Source organism: Triturus cristatus, chromosome 3_2 (assembly GCF_964204655.1).
Source record: "Triturus cristatus chromosome 3_2, aTriCri1.1, whole genome shotgun sequence".
Taxonomy (NCBI): Eukaryota; Metazoa; Chordata; class Amphibia; order Caudata; family Salamandridae; genus Triturus; species Triturus cristatus.
The window spans coordinates 828,397,844-828,418,861 of NC_140584.1; the positions used below are offsets into that span (position 1 = coordinate 828,397,844).

General features: G+C 45.5%; 1 protein-coding gene across 1 annotated transcript in view; it reads right to left on the bottom strand.

The window, feature by feature from the left end:
* The window catches only part of SLC43A2 (solute carrier family 43 member 2), an 86,024-nt gene that overhangs the window by 28,889 nt on the left and 36,117 nt on the right, over window positions 1-21,018 (bottom strand). Inside the window, exons 6-9 of the mRNA XM_085649057.1 lie at window positions 11,120-11,212; window positions 8,917-9,050; window positions 7,515-7,717; window positions 5,920-6,066 (exon numbers count right to left, since the gene is read on the bottom strand). Of these exons, the coding sequence (XP_085505183.1) occupies window positions 5,920-6,066; window positions 7,515-7,717; window positions 8,917-9,050; window positions 11,120-11,212 (577 nt within the window). The remainder of the gene's footprint in view (window positions 1-5,919; window positions 6,067-7,514; window positions 7,718-8,916; window positions 9,051-11,119; window positions 11,213-21,018) is intronic.

Genomic DNA, 21,018 nt, shown 5'->3' on the forward strand with positions numbered 1-21,018 from the left:
CTCGGACCCTTGACTCCAGAACCAAAACGCTTGAACCTTTGATGCCAGGACACACAGTAGGTCGGGGCTTGTACCGCTCTTAGGATAGAGTTTAAGTCCAAACCTCTTGATAATTCACCTCTGACCCCGGGTCACTGTGGATCCAGAGCCCCTCAGAGGCATGACCTCTCTGTTCCCCCCCTCTGGTACTCGGCTTGGCATGGACAGGCACCATTGCAGGGACACGGCTGGTGAAATTTCTATCAGTGTGCACCCATTCCTGGTGTATGTGTCACTGGTGGTAATGTGAACACTCTGAAGCCACATCAGTCACAGGAAGTGAAGCTCCCACTGCTGAGATCAGGAGCTCCATTCCCAGAATTGCACCGCCACAAAGAGAAAGAGATAAAATGGAGTGGGTGGGGGAGGTGGATCGGGGCCTACACCTGTCTCTGAGCAGCAGTGACATGATGTGTGGGCAGGAAAGCTGGTATGACTGGGACCCCTATAAACGTGTCAGGGCACAAGAGGGGACCCCTGGCTGGACGCCTCCACCAGTACACGTCGCCCTCAGCACGCGCTCTGCCCCACGCTGAGGTGCGAGCCCCCTTTCCGGGAATCCCGGAGTGGAAACGAAACGTTAGGTCTGTGCGAGTCATAAAAGAGAACGGAACTGAGAGCGGAGGGGGCAGTACAAGGCACTCACTACGCAAGCGGCGTCTGTGCGTCACTGGGGACTGGAAGCTGCTCCACGTGACACCATCTGGAGCACTCCACACACGCCACCCTCTCTCTCCTCCTGCTAATCGCCCAGACTCCCCAGTTTATTTTATCTTCCCCAACCTCTTGCCCTTTTCTAGCTCTATACTCATTGCCCCGTCCCTTCACATCTCTCCCCTGCCCATCACTACCCGCCCCCAGCTCCCTACCTGCCTCCCTCCCTCCTCTGACCCTCACAAATCTGCGCTTGACTCATTGCCGGCTCCAGCTCAGACAGGCCCCGACCGGTTCTCTCTCAACCCCTCATTTCTGCCTCTTCGGCTGTTTTGCAATCTGGATATTTTTAAGACGTCAACAGTTCAGGAACTTAATCTTTCCGTTTGGCCGATGCAATCAACCACCAAAAATACTTCTTCAGTCTGAGGCGGCAAAGAAGCAGCATGAACTGTCTGAGAGTGCAGAGAAAGGGGGCATGGAGACACGCACAGGCGCCGGAAGAGACGAGGAGTGTCACGAGACAGCTGTCAGCGACGGCCGACCTGCTGCAGAGCAGGAAAAGACAGCAGGCTGTAGACCAGAGACAAGACCAGTGCACAGACAGATAGGGAATAGACAGGCAGAGACTGCTGCTCTGGGAAATAGCCGATATAGAGACAGGGTGCCGCCTTGAGACAGGACAGATGCAGAGCCAGCGACGCCTGGTACCTGGAGACAGGTAGACGCGTGCGCCCAGACACAGCAGGTAAAATGGACAGGTGGAGATAGTGGATTTGAGACAGGGCAGGTATAATGATAACCCCCTGCTGTTACATGGTAGATGCAGAAACCGTCAGAGACCACTGTCCCGAGACACAGCAGACATAGAGACAGACAGGCCATCACAGAGCGCAGGGACGTGCAGCGGTCACTGCCCGGAGACAGACAGATGAGCAGATGAAGGGACAGACACAGACCCATACATTGACCAAGGACAGGGCTTGGTAGCTGGAGACAGGTAGACCTGTCTACAGTCTGCGTGTCTGCTTTCTGTGACTAATAAAACAAGCATTGGCATAGCCAATAGGCCTCGCCTTTGGGGCCTTATAACTGTTTTGACGTGCAGCACATTATCCTGGGTGCTGTGCCACCAGGGATTGAAGAGCTATACAATTACTACACACTGGGTCATGCTGTCTGATTCAGGAATACATGCCTGCCTCAGGAAACACTTATGAACACTTTCAAAGGCTTTTGAATGCAACACCATACTCCCCAACAATGCACTGCAATCTGAGATCTCACATATACAACCAGTGCACTGCAGTCAGACATGTCACAGGCACCAATGTGCACTGTACTTAGAGATGTCCTGCTTTCAGAAATGTCACAAGCACGGACAGCCTTCCATAATGTGAAACAACACAAATCCTAAAAAAAAATTCTGCCATCATAGATGCCATAAGGAAATAAGACAAGATGGCTGACTGATTAAACACTGTCTGCTGGCATCTGCTTTTGTCTGCAGGACACACATTTGTACTCAGACAAGTCCAATTCAGCTTTCTATCTCCAAGGTCAGTAAATTGAGCACCATGAAATTGGGGACGACTAACACCTGTTATGTACAGCGCTTAGAAACGGCAGAAGTGCAGTTTGAAGTGATATGTAACAGCAGGTTATTATTATAAGCTTTGGTGCTGAGCATTTCCACAGCTCACATCACTTCCCTGCCACCGATGATGCCACATGCCACACTAAATTCCTGTCCCTGGAAATGCCGCTGCCCCGAGGTGCCCAAGCATCAGCACTTTCAAGCTTCCATAGAGGTCCTACTGCCAGCCCTGCCTTGCCCTCGAGTTGCCAAAGGTGCCAACATTGCCATACGATCAGACGTACCTGAAGCACTAAACCTGATTTCAGAGATGCCACTGACTTTAGGATCAGAGACAGCCCTGGCATCAAACATGCACTGTCATCAGAGATGCTGCAAGCACCCACACTGACCTGGCATCAGAGCTGCCACAACTACCAACGCAGCCAGACCTTTGGAGATATGGCAAGCAGCATCCCTGCCCTGTCCAGAGATGCCACACATATATCTACCACTCTGCCCTTGGAAATGTTACAAGCATCAACACTGTCATGCAGTCAGAGAGACACAAAATGTTCCCAACCGATGTTTGTCCACAACCAGCAAGTTCTTGCAAAACACCCAGACCCTAAGGGAGTCATACTAGCTCAGTCTATAAATGATGATCTCCCAGAGAGTAAAGCAAGCAACAAGAACTTCCCAGGTACACAGCAATTACAATACAATACAAGCATTGGCCATGCAATAGGTCTCGCATTTGTGAAAGTTAGAGCTATTGGCGTTGTAAATGTAAATGTTTTTTACTTATGTGTTTTGGAGTGGATGTATGTGGTGTGTAGTGGGATTATGTGGAATAGTGTGCAATGGAATTATGTGGATAGTAATTATGTGGTATTTAGTGTATTGGAATTATGTGGAGTGGGATTGTGTGTTATGGAGATTAATTATCTGGTATGGTATTTTGTGTTGTGGAGTGTTAAGTAGTGGAGTTTAATTATGTGGTGTGCAGTTCAATTTTGTGGTGTGATGTTGAATTATGTTGTGTGTTATGTAATTGTGCTGTTGATTTGTATTATGTGGTTTACTGTTGAATTATGTGGCGTGGAATGGAAACGTGTTAAGTTGATTTGTGTGGCTTGGAACTGTGTGGCGTTGAGTGAAATTATGCTAATTAGAATTATGTGGCATGGTGTTGAGTGTATTGATGTGGATTGTTGTTATGTGGTATAGATTGGTTTTATATGGGGTGTACTTATGTGGTAGTGAGTAGAGTGTTATTATGTGAAGTTGAATTAAGTTGTGCTGGGTGCTATTATGTGCACTGTAATTATGCAGGGTGGTTTTGAATTGTGTGCTGTTGAATTGTGTGGTGTGAATGAAGGATATAGAGAGGAAGGGTGGAAGAGAGAGCAAATGAAGGTAGGAGGTTAGGGTGGGTTTGATTGAAGGAGGTAGGGTGGAAGAGACGGTGTAAGAGACGAAAAGGGAGGAAAAAAGGGAGGAAGGGAGAGAGGGGGTGTAAGGAAGGAAGAAAATCAAAGAACTTTGTGCGACACAAGAAGGAATCAGTGAACAAGAAAGTGATGGAGTATGAGAGGAAGAGAGTGGAGTAGAGCTGATGTAAGTAATGAATAGAAGGGAAGGAGGTAAGGAAAATTTAAAGGAGTGAAGGAAGGGAAGGAGAGTGGAATGAAGCACTGACCTACACCCTTCGGCTAAGTAACAGAAAATCCTACAAGCAAAAAGAACTACTAGCAGGTAGGAGGAGAAGAGTATATTTACAGTAAATCACCAATTTGAAGACGCGGTGTTTGTATAATTCAACAAATTAGCAGTTAATCATAAAACCTTGTATCCTTCCATTTGAAAACCTACTGTTAACAGAATTGGGATTAAACGCAACCCCACAAAGAAAGTTAATTATTGTGAAGGATCACATGCCCTCCCACCCGAGTGCATTAAATAGGTGAATGGCACAAATGCTCGTATTATCTCCACTTGTCAGTGAGGTCTTTTTTTTTTTATGAGAACCTAATCTGAGGACGCCAAAAGCCAATCCAACGTTTTTAGATGATGGAGGCAGAGTTACCTTTACTCTAAAGAAAGAAGAGTCTCATGCTGATGAACGTAAGTTCTAAACTAACTCTGCATACACTCTAGAGTGACAGACAGAGTGGTTTAACAATATGGATGTTTAATAGAGACTGTACTCAAAGTCTTCCTCGAGAGGGGCCAGTCCATCCTGCAGTCTGTGTATAATGGATAGAAGAAAACTGTGGTCAGCCCACCAAATTTAAACAACTTAAACTTGAAGGAACTGGAGCTTCTAGTAACTGCTCGCCTTGCTCGAAGTCACTATGCCTGCTTAGGCAACGAGCAGGTGACCATCTTACCACCGCTGCAGCCATGCAACTACATTAAGGGATGCATTTAATGCCTATGGCTCTGAACATTGCGGTATATCTTCGCTAACCCTGGTGCACGCTGCAAGCGGGTACACATATGGCTCAACAGTCTCTGGTAGTTAAGGTGGAGGTGCCGGCAGAGAACCATGCCAGAGTCACACGGTTACCTTGATTACCAGGGACCTGGTCAATAATGGCAATTATTGGCTGAGAAGACTTGTGTCGGCTTGGTTGCATTTTAGCATTGCTAACTGGCATGAAAGTGACACTGAAGCGATGTCGGAACCCCTCGAGTCGGATGTCAGTTAAAATATGGCCCTATAGCTGCGTGGTGTGAAGCGCGGCGATTTGGTGACTCCTCGGTGCCGAGGATAAAATATGGACAAGTGGCTGCGTGGAGCGCAACGCAGCAATGTAGGGACCACTCGGGTTGAGATTAAATACTTTCTGGGAGTCAGCGGTGAAGCCCTCGTCTCAGCGGGTGGCAGCTGGGGTGGCCATGGCGTTGCTGAGATCTGTATCGGTCTTCTGGCTCCAGTAGCGGATAGGGGCGAGCCATGGCATTTGGGAACAGACGCTAGGGATCTTGCTGCCGCCATTCAAGTGTAGAGTGTGGTTTCGATACGAAGCGCAGAACGGCCTCCTTACAAGCAGTGACGGATGGGGACAGTACAGCGGGCGCTAAAGCTGAACACGCACCAACACGAGCAGGAAACAAACAGCAACCTAGGAGAGGAGGTGGGGTTGGGCACATAGTGTTGTGGGAGGGGTAAGTGGGTGGGGGATGGCACAGGGAGATTAAGTGATGGGTTAAGCTGAAACACCGAAGACGGTCGCAAACGTTTCATACACGCAGTAAACAAAACAGAACACTTAACACGAGTAAAGGCGGGCCAACAAAAAAAAGAGTGCTCACAAAGTTCCTAAATAACCTGAACAGTAAGAGCCCATGTAACAGGGGCAGTCCTCATGGGAGGATACAAAAGTCCAGAAGGAGGGGCTACTAAGCATCTTTACCAAACAAAAGCTGGCATTTAAAAAAGAGGACAGTATGAAGAACCAATGAAAAAAAAAAATGGGCGATGCTTTAAGCTCATATTGTAGATACTGCATGTCTCAAAGAGACAGTGCGCATGCACTGCCTAGGCAAGACCTAAAAACATCCCTGCCATGAAACAAAACTAGACTAAGGCTGAGGTGTTGGGCAGAAACAGCTACCTCACATCACAGAAATAAGTCACTTACCGGTCTCCAGGTCGCCTTCAACAAGAAACTCCAGAATGTTGTTCATAGCACCCATGTAGAAGATGAGGCGGAGCTGTGTGATGCACATGGTGATCAGACTGAGCAACAAGATGGGGCTGAAGACACTCTGCATAAAGGATGGTGACGCTGCAAGGGCCAAAACATCAACACACAACTTAGTGCAAGAGTAAATCAGCACCTAAAGAGCACAACGTAACTTTGAACATAAATGCAGAAACAAATTCCTTAATAATTCTCAAACAACCCGTTTAACATCTTGACGAATTTGAAAGCTTTAGAATTGAGACATGCTGACGCCACAAGACATCTAAGTAGTGTCAACTTTGATTTGTTTTTTTTATTTCATGAAATACTTCAAATTGGCACTCAAAGTGAACCCAAACCATTGTTGAACTATCTTCAATACCACAGACATCCCGAAAACTGTCAATAAACCATCCCCACAACCAATCTCTAAAACCAATTTCATATGCTTCCCAAACAGAAAAAATATAACCTCAAAATAAAAAATACCCACTGAACAAGCTCTCCCTTACCATCTCTCTAACATGCACAAATGACTCCTACTAGGTCTCAAAAATAATCACTGAAATATTCATATTAAAACAATAGTTAGCTATTCTTGAACCAAAACTTAACATATTCCCAAAATAAGAACTTAAACAGACCTTAAACAAATTCTCCATCATTCTGAGATCAGCCACATGGACAGCCCTAAAACTATATACACACATTTGCAGAACTGCTGTAGCACGACAGGCAATATTTAAAATAATCTCACATTAACTGTCAAACATGCTCAACAAAATTACTTAAAGATCTGCAGAAGAAACACAGACTCCAAAGACAATACTTAAACTTACTGAAACCATATCCTCCAGCACTCCCAAACACTTAGGGAACAAATAAAAACAGCTGCTCAAACGTTTCTAAAAAAATACTCAAAGCCACCTAAGAAAATGTCAGTAGTCGTGCGGGAGGTGTTTAAGTTGAGTGAAATATATGAGTCAGGATTCAGGGGTGCGTGAGTGACTGTATGGGGGGTGTTGGAAGTCATGTTGGTGGGCTTTGTGTACACTAGTGATGAATATGCATGCATCAGGTATTTTGCCGGTGCTCTACCCTTCTCACTCATCCCTGAATCTACAGTAAACATGCATAGCTTACAACCACCCTGTGAAGAGGGGCAAGTGTGTGTGTAGTGGTGGCGTGCCCAGCACATGGCAGATAACCCATTCTTTACCACTTACTCTTCCAATGTATGCCGACGTGTATAGTGATATCTCGTTATAATGGTGGTGGATATTTTCAGTGAGGTAGTGTTATGATTTGCACAGTGTAGGCCACTTTGTTATGTCTTTTTCACTTAAATTGAGGCCCACTGTCAAAAGGGCTCTGCATGCAAGGTGCCCTTCTAAGGAGAACGTTTCCTTTTTATAGGGTTAGTTTTAGAAATGTTGTTTATTTTACCTCCAAAAGAAAATGTTTCTCCTTTGGCGGATTAGTACAGCATGCTTCCGTGTAGAGAAGGTGTGTTTGGTAATGGTGGGTGTGCACCTTGTTGCCCCGTTTACCTGCACTTTGGCTTTCACATTTCACCTCTAGGTCTACCGTGGACAGGCACAGCTTGCTGCCATCTTGCAGGGCTGCCAGTTCTTTGGGGTTCTTCATGGAGCTGCCTACGCTCAGTCGCCGGCCCACCGTGGTCACTTGCTTGTAGAACTGCTTGCCCGTTATCTTGTGGTCAAAGCCCAGCCAGCTGAACTTAATTTTCACACTGGAAAGAGTCAGATATTCTGTGAGCACAAAGCATGGCTTTCAGAAGATACAGAATATTTTCTGCAACTCTATTGACACGGCTGGTTGAATCTAGCCCATAAACTGCACCATATTTTACTGTCATTATTAAACGTAATTTATCTTTCTAACACTCCATCATTAATAATTTCATTTACACTGCATTGTGCTACGTATTGTTGTAGCAAATGTACACAGACAGGAGCATACACACACAAAGCAAAGTAACATGCAGAGTTATGCAGAGAATGGGACGTTAGATGTTGGAAACATACCAGAGACATGCTGAAGAAAGGGTCTAATAACAAGACAAGCATTGGCGAATTCAATAGATCTCGCCTATGAGACCTATTGACTTTGGCAATGATTTTAGCCAGGCTGTACAGCAATACTGCAGCCATGAGCTGAAAATAATGCCCAAAAAATCCGCTGAGATGTGGCATCATTTTATAGGCCTGTGCCAACACGGATGTGCGCACCTACAAAATGAGGCGTGCATTTTTTCTTTTTATTTGTCTGTCTTAGATGGATTCGTAAATCAAAAAAATTGCGCGATATAACTCTAATGCGTTAAATAAAAAAGGGGGTAGTGGGTTGGGGGAGGGTTGCGGACGGGGAGTGGGGCAACATGGATCAGGAAGGATGCAGGTGGGGTAGAGAAGAACAAGGCAGAGACAACAATGAGGAAGCACACAGGCAACGCAGTGCAGAGGAGGGGGAGGCACACGGACAACGGAAGGTGGACGGGCAGAGGTGAGCAGGCACATGGTCCATGGGGGTGGATGGGCGGGGATGACACAGACAACGGAAGGTGGACAGGCAGGGATAGGGAAGCAGACAGACAACAGAGGGTGAGCCGGCAGGAATAGCGAAGCACATGCACTCTTGCAGAGCGCTTTATCAAAGAGAAAAAGGTAACTTTGCTGAGTTTGGCAAGAGTACAGGTAGCTTCCCTGACTTTTGAGTATTGCAAAACCAGTTGGGGCAGATAACACTCATATTTAGGGCCCAGTGTTTGATCAGAGATGGCAGCTTCCTGTTTCTAGTTGGTAGAAATATAATTGGGGATCATGTAGCGCTCTTACGAGCAGTTCTCTTCTAAGGATCCAGCCACTAGCTATCAACTGGCGCCCGGTTTCTGAGTGTTCCATAGTGCAGTGCTCAGAAGGATTCACTTACGTATAGTCCATGTCCTCCGGGCCGGGGAAAGGCTCCAGGGGCCAGTTGAAAAAGCAGTTAAAGAAGACAAGGCCAGCACAGGCCGCCCAGACGATAAGGATGGTGATGAATGGGGCTCCCAGGTCATAGATTACCTGCAAAGGAAGTGACAGAGAAGTCACAATGGAGGGCAGGACAGAGTGAGTGATGTCATAATGAAGTGAGAGAGTTGATAGCTAGACAGAGCCATAGACAGACCCTACAGTGGTGAAGATAAGCCACCCTAGAAGCTAGGAGACAGTCCGCGACCACAATGACGTCCAGGAGAGGTACACGGAGAAGACCAGAGGATGCACTTGAGTGAACAGGAAGCAGCTGGTCCCTGCCTGCGCAAACGTGCCTGAGTAGCAAGAGGCAGTCCCCAGAGTACACAAGAGTTTCTGTGAGCTGTCCAGGTGTGTAAATGTGTGAGTAAGCAGGTATGAGAGTAGGAAGACTGCACGAGTTTGTCCTGCACTACACCATTGTAGCAAAGTAAACATTCAGAAGTTCAACCTTCAATGGTATCCTTGAATCTGCAAGTGACAGAGCCTGCAGATGTGGAACGAGAGTGTGGCATCGTGTAGGTGACGTTCACACTGTCTGCAAGCATGGCAACGTGACATAGACCTTCAGACCCGTTATATTTGGGAACACTTGAATGTTTTGTCTGAATCTCTATTCTTTATTTACTGGAATTCTCGCCTATGGGTAACTGCGACTACTGAGACATGGCTGAGGCATTTTAATGAATTTGGCAAGTCATGGCACACTTCCACCACTGATCTGGATCCAAGAAGCCATCCGACTGCCTGAGATACCCTGGGGCGCCTCCGTCCCCAGCCCTCGGGAGGTAGAAGTTGTCCACTTGCTGACTGCTGCCCACTATCACTCATCCACACCTGCCCGGGGTGTCTATAATACATGTGTGCCCTCTATTCCCTGACAGGCCAAGGCACGGGGGAGCCTCCACGTTGTATGTGGTATTTCTAGATGACTCAAGCCTCTTGCCTCCAATGATTACCACACAGCGTGGCCAAATAAAGTGCCTCACCTCATTACTGAATCATAGCGTTTGTTGATCCTGAAAGATTTCCTGCAACAGCGAGTTACTCGATATATTCTTGCCACGCCTCTCCACTCCTAGTTGCTGAACGAGAGGAGTAGTAAGGGCGCACCTAACAAGGAGCACTGTGCAGCCAAAGGCGGCATTTGTTAGCTGGACTTGAGCTTCCAGTGGGATACGGAGGAGCCAAAGGAGGATCCGGGCATAGTCATACCCAGGCCATCTCTAGTCACGAGAACTCTTCGCCCTTAAAGGAACTGAAAGAGGCATGCTCCCTCGGACATAGGACTTTATGTGGTGTTTTGCTAAATTAACTGTTTCTAGTATTTTTAAATTCTTAATTTCTCCTCCTGCATCACTGTAAACTAAGCGGGGTTTACGCCTCGATCCTGCCTGCTAGTCGCGAGTGAGTCCACACTGTAGAAACTCAATTTAAACGCAATGGAGGAACAGGTCTGCTGTGCTGTCAAATATTGCCCTGGTGGTGGGGACAGTTTGGGGGCAGGGTCCCTGGATCAAGCTCACCTCCCATCATTAGGATTCTAAGAGAAATGCAAAGGGAGGCTAAACCATTGCAACCCGTGTGTGCAAGATTAACGCTGCCAGAGACTGAGGGCCCGAGTCACAGAAGCACTTACGTGTAGGAAAGTTACCAGAGCGGAGTCTCTGCACCTGGGGCGGAATCTCCGCCCGAGTCGTGAATTACCACCAAGCGTGCTGCCCTCTGCTGCGGAGGGTTACGCTATACCTGTGAGTGTAAACTGCCTGTCATCATGACCGATGCATATAGGCACAGGTGTGACCCTGTGTGAGAGTTTGACAGTGGGGCACTCTGCCTATGAGTGTGGCGCCACGTCTGCAAGTGTGACCCTCCGGAGCATGTGTCTTTTATGGTTCAGGTGTATTGAGTGTGTCAGATTACTACAGTGATGCAATGTGTGCCAGTGTGGCCGGTGCGCGGTCAGCGGCTGTGCCCGCCCACTCGATGCTGCTACGGGACATCTGATAACAGGTGTTCTGCCAGAGATGGCACAAGTAGTTCCCGAGCATGCGCCTGCCCCGGCGTCACTGCCAAGCGTGGTGCTGAGCACGCGTTCAAAGTGCAGGCGCATTGCTCACCTTAATTCCGGGAAAGGTAACTGCGGAGGAGGCGTACGAGCCAATCATCAGCGCTATCAGGGTGGAGCGAAGGTCTCCGAACATGTTAGGGAGCTGCAGGGGGAGAGAGCAGAAGTGTCAAAGGCCACGGCTGGAATACGACAACAGAGATATATATACAAAGCTATCAACGCTCAACATGGAGACACGCTGCAAACCTGCAAGATTGTCTATGTGCAGGGCTGGCACGAGCAGTCGTGCTGGGCAGTAAAACTTGTAACAGTGGCACAGTACATTGTGTACCCTACATCCCCTCGGTTTGCACAACAAAGCCATGGAAATGCTAAGCAACACAGATCAAACAGCAGGGAAACAGGACACTGTGTAAGGCAAAAAATTCAAAGTGTAACCAAAAACTGACAATGAGCACAGTCAAGGACAAACCAGTATATTACAAAGACAAAAAAAATGCATGGAGCATTCGTAGAAAAACCACAGCCATCCACAGGGTTGGGAAAGGGGCTATGGAATAGGACTCGGGTAGCCCTCACATTCGCTGTCACTCAGCTTACGGGGATCAATAAAAGGTAAAGGAGCCAGTCATAGCCAAGGTTATTGCATCTTCATCCAACCCCAGCTGACAATTCATTGGCCAACAGTCATACTCCGTACAGCGGGGGAGGGGTTCTTTTCTCCAAGCCATATTCAGAGCAGGGAGATTGTCAGTGCATCTCTGACAGACACCTGCAAAAGTACAAATTCTGTTCACAAAAATAAACAACATAAAACTAAGAACGGCAAGACGTTTCATAGACAGTGACAACAGACTTCAGCTAGCACAACCTGTGCATTCCATGCACGCCCAGTGCTGTGTTCACAGAATTGAGGCCTTCATAGTGATAACTAGGGTTCTCTATACCCCCTAAGAACGGTCACCTGAGGAGTTAGCCATACTAGCATTCTCTCCGCCAGGATAACTGTGACTCGTGGAGACAAAATGCAAACACACACTACAAGCACGTTTTTTGTCTTCAGCAGAATGCTTCACTAGCACAAGTCCGCTTGGAATTTGGAATTATGCAACAAACTATTGAGAGAAATTATACCACCATCAAAACATGCTACGAAATATGGTCACACCAAAGGAGTCTGCTATTAATGCCTTATGGGAGTCATTGGAAAAGGACCCTTGTTCACCTGTGGTTACAGCTGGAAGAAACAAACACAATAGTCCTTTGGAAATTGCAGTGACCTCACCCTGCTTTCTGCTATGCAATAAACAAAGCTGCAAAAACTCATTCACTCATCAATGACAAACATAAACTGACCAGTCGCACGCATGCCTGAATGGTAATTCAGTCGTACAGCAACCCTAAGACGGCAGCATATGTAAACACAACATGCTCGGTGTATCTAAAGAGAAAGCTGATGGCTATCCCATATGGTGCTCTACCATCCTTGGCCGATCAACTATTATGGAAACTTAACAGCCCAAAGTCATGCAGGCTACGCGGCGAGACATCATCCGCGTGCTTTGCATATGACCACTGAAAAACATTTTTAAATACAGGGGCATCAGAACCTGTTGGATGCCCATAATAAAAGACCGTAATTCATGTGACCCTCAGATTAACAGCAAATTGATGAAATTCCTGGTTTTATATGAAACATTATTCAAATGAAACATCCTATTACTGGAAACAATGTTTAACTGGGGTACTCAAATTAATCCAAGCTTATATGATCTATAGGTTCTTCAGCACCACAGCACTTCATAGATGAACACGCCTTTTAGTGGTCTAGATGTTATTCATGGTACTGCATTTAACCCACCTGACACTTGGTCTAACAGGAAATTGATTAAATTTATCACTATTTTACAGAGTAATGTTACAATATTTTACGACGGGTGTCGATTTTATGGTCGTGACCCAGGCATATTATGACCGCTTGATGATTTACTGATTTACCATCAGCTGCGTTACCATACAATAATTAACACGCGGCTTGATGGTTTACATTTTAGCGATCATTTAGGAAGAGTTAGACAAAGTTGTGTTTATAATTTTATAAAACCACCAGTAACTATTTACCACATTTCAGCAAGATATTATGTGCATCTATGTTTTGCATACATGGCAATATTGTGATGTTTTTTATTAACTTAAAACAATAACGTTTGATTGACTTGTGGAGAGTAAGACTCTCCAGTGATCAGACTGGCACACTGGCACAGCTGGATTATTGAGTGGCCTCAAAAGGCTGACTGATTAGGGACTCCAGAATACTGATGCATAGTTGGGGCTCTCAGGGACCCTGAATACTAACTGACAAGCAGACTGTGGAGACTTTGAGGGATCCTCAAATTCAGGCATGCTGTGGTATGCCAACCGAGATGCGAATTTTCGCTGCAAAGAGTCAAGGCTGAGAATTGCCTGCAGGACTCGGGAGGGTTAACCACTGGTCTGTACCAGATTGAGACTGATACCAGAAAGTGAAAAGTTTTGGCACTTTACAGGAAATTAATGTTTTCAGAGACTGAAATAAGAGGAAATGAAATTTCTATGCAGCGTCTCGGGAACTCGGTTCTTCATTTTAAAAAACGTGCGGCCTGCAGCAAGTGACAGGCGAACGTGCCTGAAAACACTGCTCCTCAATCACCAATCCTGGGAGCAGCTCCCGATGGAAAGAGGTGTCTGTTCTGAGACATCCCTGTAAATGCAGTGCATGGAGGGCAGCCTGGGAATAGCGGTGCCGTAGGGAGCCCTCATCATTAGCGTCCATCTGGCCGGCACAGTTACCAGTAAAAGAGCAGCAGCCAGCCTTGGAAGGTCGAGGAGGAACCCACCGGGTGATGGGGAGTGAGGCAGAATAGAGTCAAGGAGGCTGTCTGTGCTTGCCTGTGCAACGGCCGTAGAAGGAGGGGTGCATACCACCCTGGGTGTGCAAGTAAGGCAAGAAAAGGGGTGCAGTGACTTGGAATACTGGAGTCGAAAACAGGAGGGGCAGGAAGACCAAAGGGGCAGCTGCCCTCTGCTCGAGATATTCGTGAGGCGAGACGATAAAAGATTGCCCAAGCCAGTCAGGGGCACGCATACCAAATCCTGGAAAGGCGATTGAGCAGTTCTGGGTATGTGAGAAATGGAGGGCAGAACCAGGGTACAGGTTGATGGCAAGGGCCTATGCAATAGGGGCATCTGTGCCAAATGGTATTTTTTCCAAAGCCAGAAGCTCCTCTTAGTCCGAAAAAGCCATGATTTCAATGAAAGAACTCTGTGATCTGTGTGAGGGCCTTTGAAGTACACACATGCTGTTTATTCCTCTGCCAAGAGATGCCCCCCCTTGTATGCGTAATGCCCATGAATAATTCACAGAGGAAAATTCAGGTCCAGCGTAATGGTTCTCCTCTCTAGTGAGGGAGAATCTCAGCTTTCCCTAACTCAGGTGTTGTGGTCAGAGGATGACGTAAAGTCCATTTTTGTGGTCATTGGTTTAGTTGTGTTAGGGTCTCTTTCCTTACCACTCTGTCCTAAGGCCCTGATACATGTTCTGTATGAAAATCTTTGAAGATTCTGGGACTTCCATCTTGCTGTCCTGCGTAATGTTGGACTTCCCTCCTCAAAGGACAATCTTTGGGCGCTGATTCTCCAGGGCTTAGGGAAATACCGTCAAAATTGAAGTGCAAAGGTAACCTTTTCATTTTTTCTTCTGCATCGGTCCTTGTTTGCAGAATTATGCCTGGCCATCTAATGGCATAAGCAAAACTTTAGCTCTTGGGCAGTAAACTTGAAAGCTTTAGCCACAGATTGTCATTTCAGCACCTGTGCGATCCCAGCATGGAAAGTCAAGACTCCGTGCCAAGCCAGGGTGCTGAGGGCATGAGTGGGATTCGTCTCTGGTGGGGTGTACCCTAGCAAAGCGACTGTTTCTTCCGCATAGAGCAACAACCCTGTAGTCCTCCAATACACACCCCAGCTCCTCTTGCATCTGCTACTCATCCTGAGATATGTTTTCTGGCTCTCTGAGAAACCCACTTCTTGCGCAATATACTGGACATGTCCCCCTTTATGTTTCCACCCAGAATAAGCTTTTCCAGCTGCTGCGTCATTTTCGCCACGCTGATGGCTGATACTGATCCTGAAAGGCTATGCACATCTGTATTTTAAGTCTTGGTATCGAACTGCCCCTGCCCATGTCATCATGAACTTCCCTTTAGGAGCGCACGATTACTGCCTATTACTGGGGCACACATACTGACATTGTTGGGCATTTCTAAGCCAGTGGCTTTAAAGCTGCACCTCTGGACCTTTGCTCTGCAGATGTTGGAGGCCTTTAAAGTTCCTTCAAGGGTCTTTGTGCCTTCTTATCTTGTGGATGGCTTTTAAGTTCTTTGAAACTGTGCTGCTGGCTTCGGGGAATCCTCTTTTCTGGGCCCCCACCGACTGAAATTCTCCTCTGATGGACACCCCTCTGCTCTCATTCACTGTCCTCTTCCATTTCCCTCTTGTAGGAGTTTAGATTCGGGTTCTTGACTTCGTGCTGTAGTGTGACTGGCGCAGTGTTTCTCCCTGCCAGCCTTCAAAGCCTTCGGCTTATAGCTGCAAAATGAGCCAACATCGCGAGGCTTCTTCCTAAATCTCAGTTTGGCCGGAAACTGTAACACCCCCACCCCTCCCAGGAGTCACCAATGCCAGGCGCGGCAGCACTCACGGAATACTCCTAGGTGTATAGACTACCATTATGATTGAAACTTGCTGTTCCCGAGACATTGGGAATTATCTGTGAAATGGTGTTTCCACACACGGTTCCCCTGGTTACTCCTCGTTTCTTTCCGATTCTTTATCTGCAGATTTCAGCTGCCGAACTCTCTGGAAGAGCTGCATAGGACCGGCGAATTTCCGAATTCAAAATTACCTGGAACCGCCTGACATGGATCCAAATGTTTGTCCATCAAATAAATGTTTGATTACGCACCGTGAAGAGCGCTAATTTGAAAATGAAACATGACATTAACTAAAACTGGAGTCATTCTTGAGTTGTGCTTTCGTTATGTAGCCATCATTATATGATGGAATAATCTGTAATTGTTGGTGTCTGTGACAATGTTTCTAGTTCTCCTGGTTCAGAATGAAGACAGCGACAGCCAAAAACAATCAGAAGTTTAAGCTGAAGCGTGGAGCATTATGGGTTTACCGTCAACATCATGGCAGTGTCTCCTAACAAAACAAAGTCCACGCATCAAATCCCCGGTTTAATTTTATTGAGAAAAACAACTTGCTATTCCCGACCTAACCACCGGATGGCAACAGTGTGTTTAATTGTGAATCCATAACAGATTCATGCAATAAAACCTTTGTGTGAAGCTCAACTCTGTTCTTCTCTGTGACTCTGCGTGTTTGCACGTGTTTGTGCGTGCGTGTGTAGGGTTCTATGTGTCACAGGAGGTGCAGCGGACATTATAACAGGGTATCAATTTTCTCCTCAGGCACATCATAACTTAAAGACCACCTCCTCCTCAGTTCTGTCAGTCATTTCTCATTCTTGGATCAATATAGTCCTGTTGTCTTCCTGTACACCTGAGATTGTGACCTACACACAATTAGTGTCAAAAAAGGAGGGGTTTAGCCCAAAGGATTAGAGGGTAGGTAGGGCTAGTTATACTATATAAGAATTTTTTTTACCTATGCCTCTGGTGACTTCAACACTTATTCGTATGAAGTAAGATAAACGAAAATTAATACGTTTATCCAAGCAATGATTTATGCCTTTTATTTATTTTATTTTTTAAATTAATATCTTTGATCACAAAAAGAACACATAATAAACTACACGAAATACCACATTAATATTTACACAATGAAAGTGAACAACGTGAAAAATGTGTTTTGACATACAATTATAAATAAACTCATAATAGTCAAACATTGAAACCATCAAATGCAATGTCACAAAAAACAATCATTATGTAAACAATACGAAATGCAAAGTTGTCAAACAAATTGATAGATTGGACAACTAACACCCTTATATTTGGAATCAATCAAATCCCCTATATATCAGGGATACAAGAGAGTATATTTGTGATATTTAACCAAGAAGTTAGATTCCTTTGTCTGCCTTGTAATATTTAACCAAGGAGTTGAATTCCTTTATCTGCCGACGCGTTTCGAGCAGATAAAGTTTCAATGTTTGACTATTATGAGTTTATTTATAATTGTATGTCAAAACACATTTTTCACGTTGTTCACTTTCATTGTGTAAATATTAATGTGGTATTTCGTGTAGTTTATGTGTTCTTTTTGTGATCAAAGATATTAATTTAAAAAATAAAATAAATAAAAGGCATAAATCATTGCTTGGATAAACGTATTAATTTTCGTTTATCTTACTTCATACGAATAAGTGTTGAAGTCACCAGAGGCATAGGTAAAAAAATTTCTTATATACTACACACAATTAGGGCATCTCACAGGTTTTCCTGCTTTTGAGAAAGGATGTTAGAGGAAATGGAGCTAAGCCCCAAATTCCCATCATTGGCCAGTTGTCGGGCGATCAATTTTGCTCCCCTATGCTAGATGTTTGGGGTTTGCCAGGAACTTGTGGACAGATAATGCAGATGAGCAGGATCGGTCAACACAAATACTCCATTGAATGACACAGCAGATCAGAACCAGCAACAATGCAATGGCAAAGAAAGTGTTGGGATGTGAAACACCCTAAATGAATCCATTAACTAGACTTGAGAGACACTGAGCCACCACAGCGATGAACCAACAAAAGGAATCAGGCTACGTGATAAACCATGGGCCTGAAGGGGGGTGGTTACCCCCACCCCCGCTACAAGTTTAGCTTCTGGTGGGATCCTTCAAAGAAAGCACAAACCTGCAGTGGTGAGTTTAACAAGAAGCCCCTTTAAGGATGTGTTTCATATGCAGCAGGATTTTACAAGCAGCACTGAACTCTGGAGCCAGTCGGCAACAAACAGAAGCAGGAGTCAAATAGAATGAGTAAAGGACAATTTCTGAGGACATTCACGGCTCTTCAACCAATGAAAGAGGGAAGCATCAAAGTCACACTTGCTTATGCACAGCTTGAACTAAGAGCATGCTGGCATCATCATCACTTCACTGTCGCTAGCGCTGCCCAGTGCATGCCCTGGCACTAACTGCTTTTCTAACTGCCCACTGCTGCAGTGTATTTGCACTGCCTCACTCTTACAAACTACTATATGCAGTTCTGTGGTTTGTATTCCCAGCTCAATACACTCTTGCAGCGTAGGCTGGCACAGCTTGGTTTTCTGTGCCTTACACTGCATAGTGTGCCAGCACTGCATTGCTTCCTGCCCAGTAAATGCAGAGTACATGTACACTGACATTGGCTTATATGCAGTGTGCTATGCATTGCCTTGCTCTCACTGTCCAGTGCAGGCATGCTGTAATGTACTATTGTGCTGCATCAGTATCACTGTTGAGTGCATGAACTGATTCCGCGTATGCTTGAACCTTCGGTTTCCATACTTGTTGCATGCAGTTTAAAATGATCCTGCACCACACTAGCTCCCTGCGTGCCCCACAGCAATATATAGTGGCACTGCCTGTTGCTACAGAGTACCCCAGCAGGGACCAGCTGCATTTTGTTCTGGACACTACTTGCACATTGTTGCAGTAGGCCCAGACGTCAGTTTTCTGCGTGAGCAGTGCCGCCCCCCCCCCCACTGCTGACACGCACAGGCATTGCCAAGTCCTTGTTGTTCATTGGCACCCTGGTGGTGCATCAGAGGCCGAGGATGTGCCATTGTTGCCAAGTCATCCTGTGCCACCAACTTTTTGCTGACTTATACTTATACTGGTGGTAACTGCCTGACCCTGGGCTCTGCCTAACCAGACCCAGGGCCAGTGCTATGCTGAAAAAGACACTTAGAATACAGTGAAAACACCTACGTACACTAGGATACACTATGGGTTAGGGTACCCCTGTTATTGGCATGACCTCCCCTTTAAGGCCCTAGTACATAATAGGGCAGGGGGATTGAAACTACCTTTAAGTCCCTAGTATATAATAGGACATGACAGTTAGAGTCCAGCAGCCCTTTCTTCACTTGCACATGTGTACTGCGAAAGCCTGAGGCCATGCAAATTGTACTTAAACTCGACTTTGCTGTTTTTGGCATTAAAAAATGGATAACCTACATTGTTTGGGCTTATTAGGTACCCTGAGGGTCTCCCCTAGATGTCCCAAGGGTGGGGGGTCGGGTATTTATAAGGAGGACCCTTATAAAAATTAGTTTTATATGCCCTGGGTTAAGTGAAATTGTACATTTCACTCCCCACATTGTGATAAAGTGCTTCACAAAATCAACTTTATGCTAGGAGCACTGTGGAGGGAGGCTCTGTAATATTTGTACATATTCAATACCTGTAAAGTCTCCACTAGGTGTTTCAGGGGTAAAGGGAGGTCCTGCAAATATAAGCAGAGTTCTTATAAAAGGTGTTTTTATAAGCCCTAGTGTTGGAAAAATGACCCAAGTACCTTTTTCTATTGCAAATCCCCTGCCACGTAGGTTAACATGGCAAGAAGTTATTAACTAATAAATCCCGCTAGGAGAATTATAAAAATAGCATTCAAGGACTTCCAAAATGGTATTGATAAATCCAACAATATGGTATTGTTGAATTTCTCCTAAAATGTACAGACAAGAAGTTATAAGACTTTCTTGTCTGTAATCCAAAATTCAATTTTCCAGTTGTCTGTCCTGATTGGTCAGGGTTAAATGGATTAGCCAGGCTCCTTTGATTAGGTGATAAAGAGTCCCTGGGGTTAGCCCAGTCAGTCAGAGTATGCTTTATTCGAATTTCATTCATAAAAGCAAAAACAAAATACAATAAAACAAATACAAATACATACATTTTAAAACAAGATAAAACTTCAATCATTGGCATCAATTGCAAAGCACACTTCAAGAAGAAGAGAATTTTTAACTAAGATTATTAATCCTATGTGCGTGTACTGTTCTACTTGTATTGATAAGAAAAAGATGATTAAAAAGCGTGAGTTAAAATAGTTATAAAATGGCTGATAAGAACACGAAGATAAAACATAACAGAGAATAGTCAAATAGCTAGCAGTCTCTGCAATAGTTAGGAGAGTAGTTAAGTGCCTAGCAATCTCCTTCTAATTGACCACGCCCAACCTAAGTACTTTGCGGTGGCTACTGACACCCATGTCAAAGTGCTGGTGCATATAATACGCAGGGCCACAGTACTGCTATCTGTCCCAAAATGTTTGCACATTGGGGACAACCAAATCCGCCTTGGTACCGCATAGGGTGTACAAGAGAATAAAAAATGGCCGATGGTTTCTTTAGTAATACCACAAACAGGGCAGGTGTCACAGGATCCACCATTCCACTTAGCTGTCAGAGATTTAAGGGGGAGTGCACCTGCTCGAAGTTGGAAGAGGAGCTTCCTATCTCCAGGCCTGGTAATAGTGTCCCAGTACGATTCTAAACAGGGATACATTTTTGCCTCCAAAAATTCACCAGACATTGAACCAGCACTAGAGCTTCTCCAATGTCGGGAGGCAACCATCTCCCAGTAAGCACTCTTTAAGATACTTTTGGAAGGGAAGATTGCTCTCGTAGGATCTTCCCAAAGTGGGCACATACCAAGCTCGATAAGGGATGTCTTTAATGATTTCAGCCATCCAATTTTGTGGTATACATCAGAACTCATAATGTCTACAAAACCCTCGGCATAATGTTTAACTGGGGTTTGCCATCTCTTCTGGGAAGGCAGGGTTCTGCTACACAGAAATGCCAGAGCAGGGAAAGGGGTCATAAACAATATACTTCAATGGAAGGAGGAGACAGATAGAAGACACCAGTTTCTTTTACACTTCTCCTCTTTGAACCCAGCCAGATG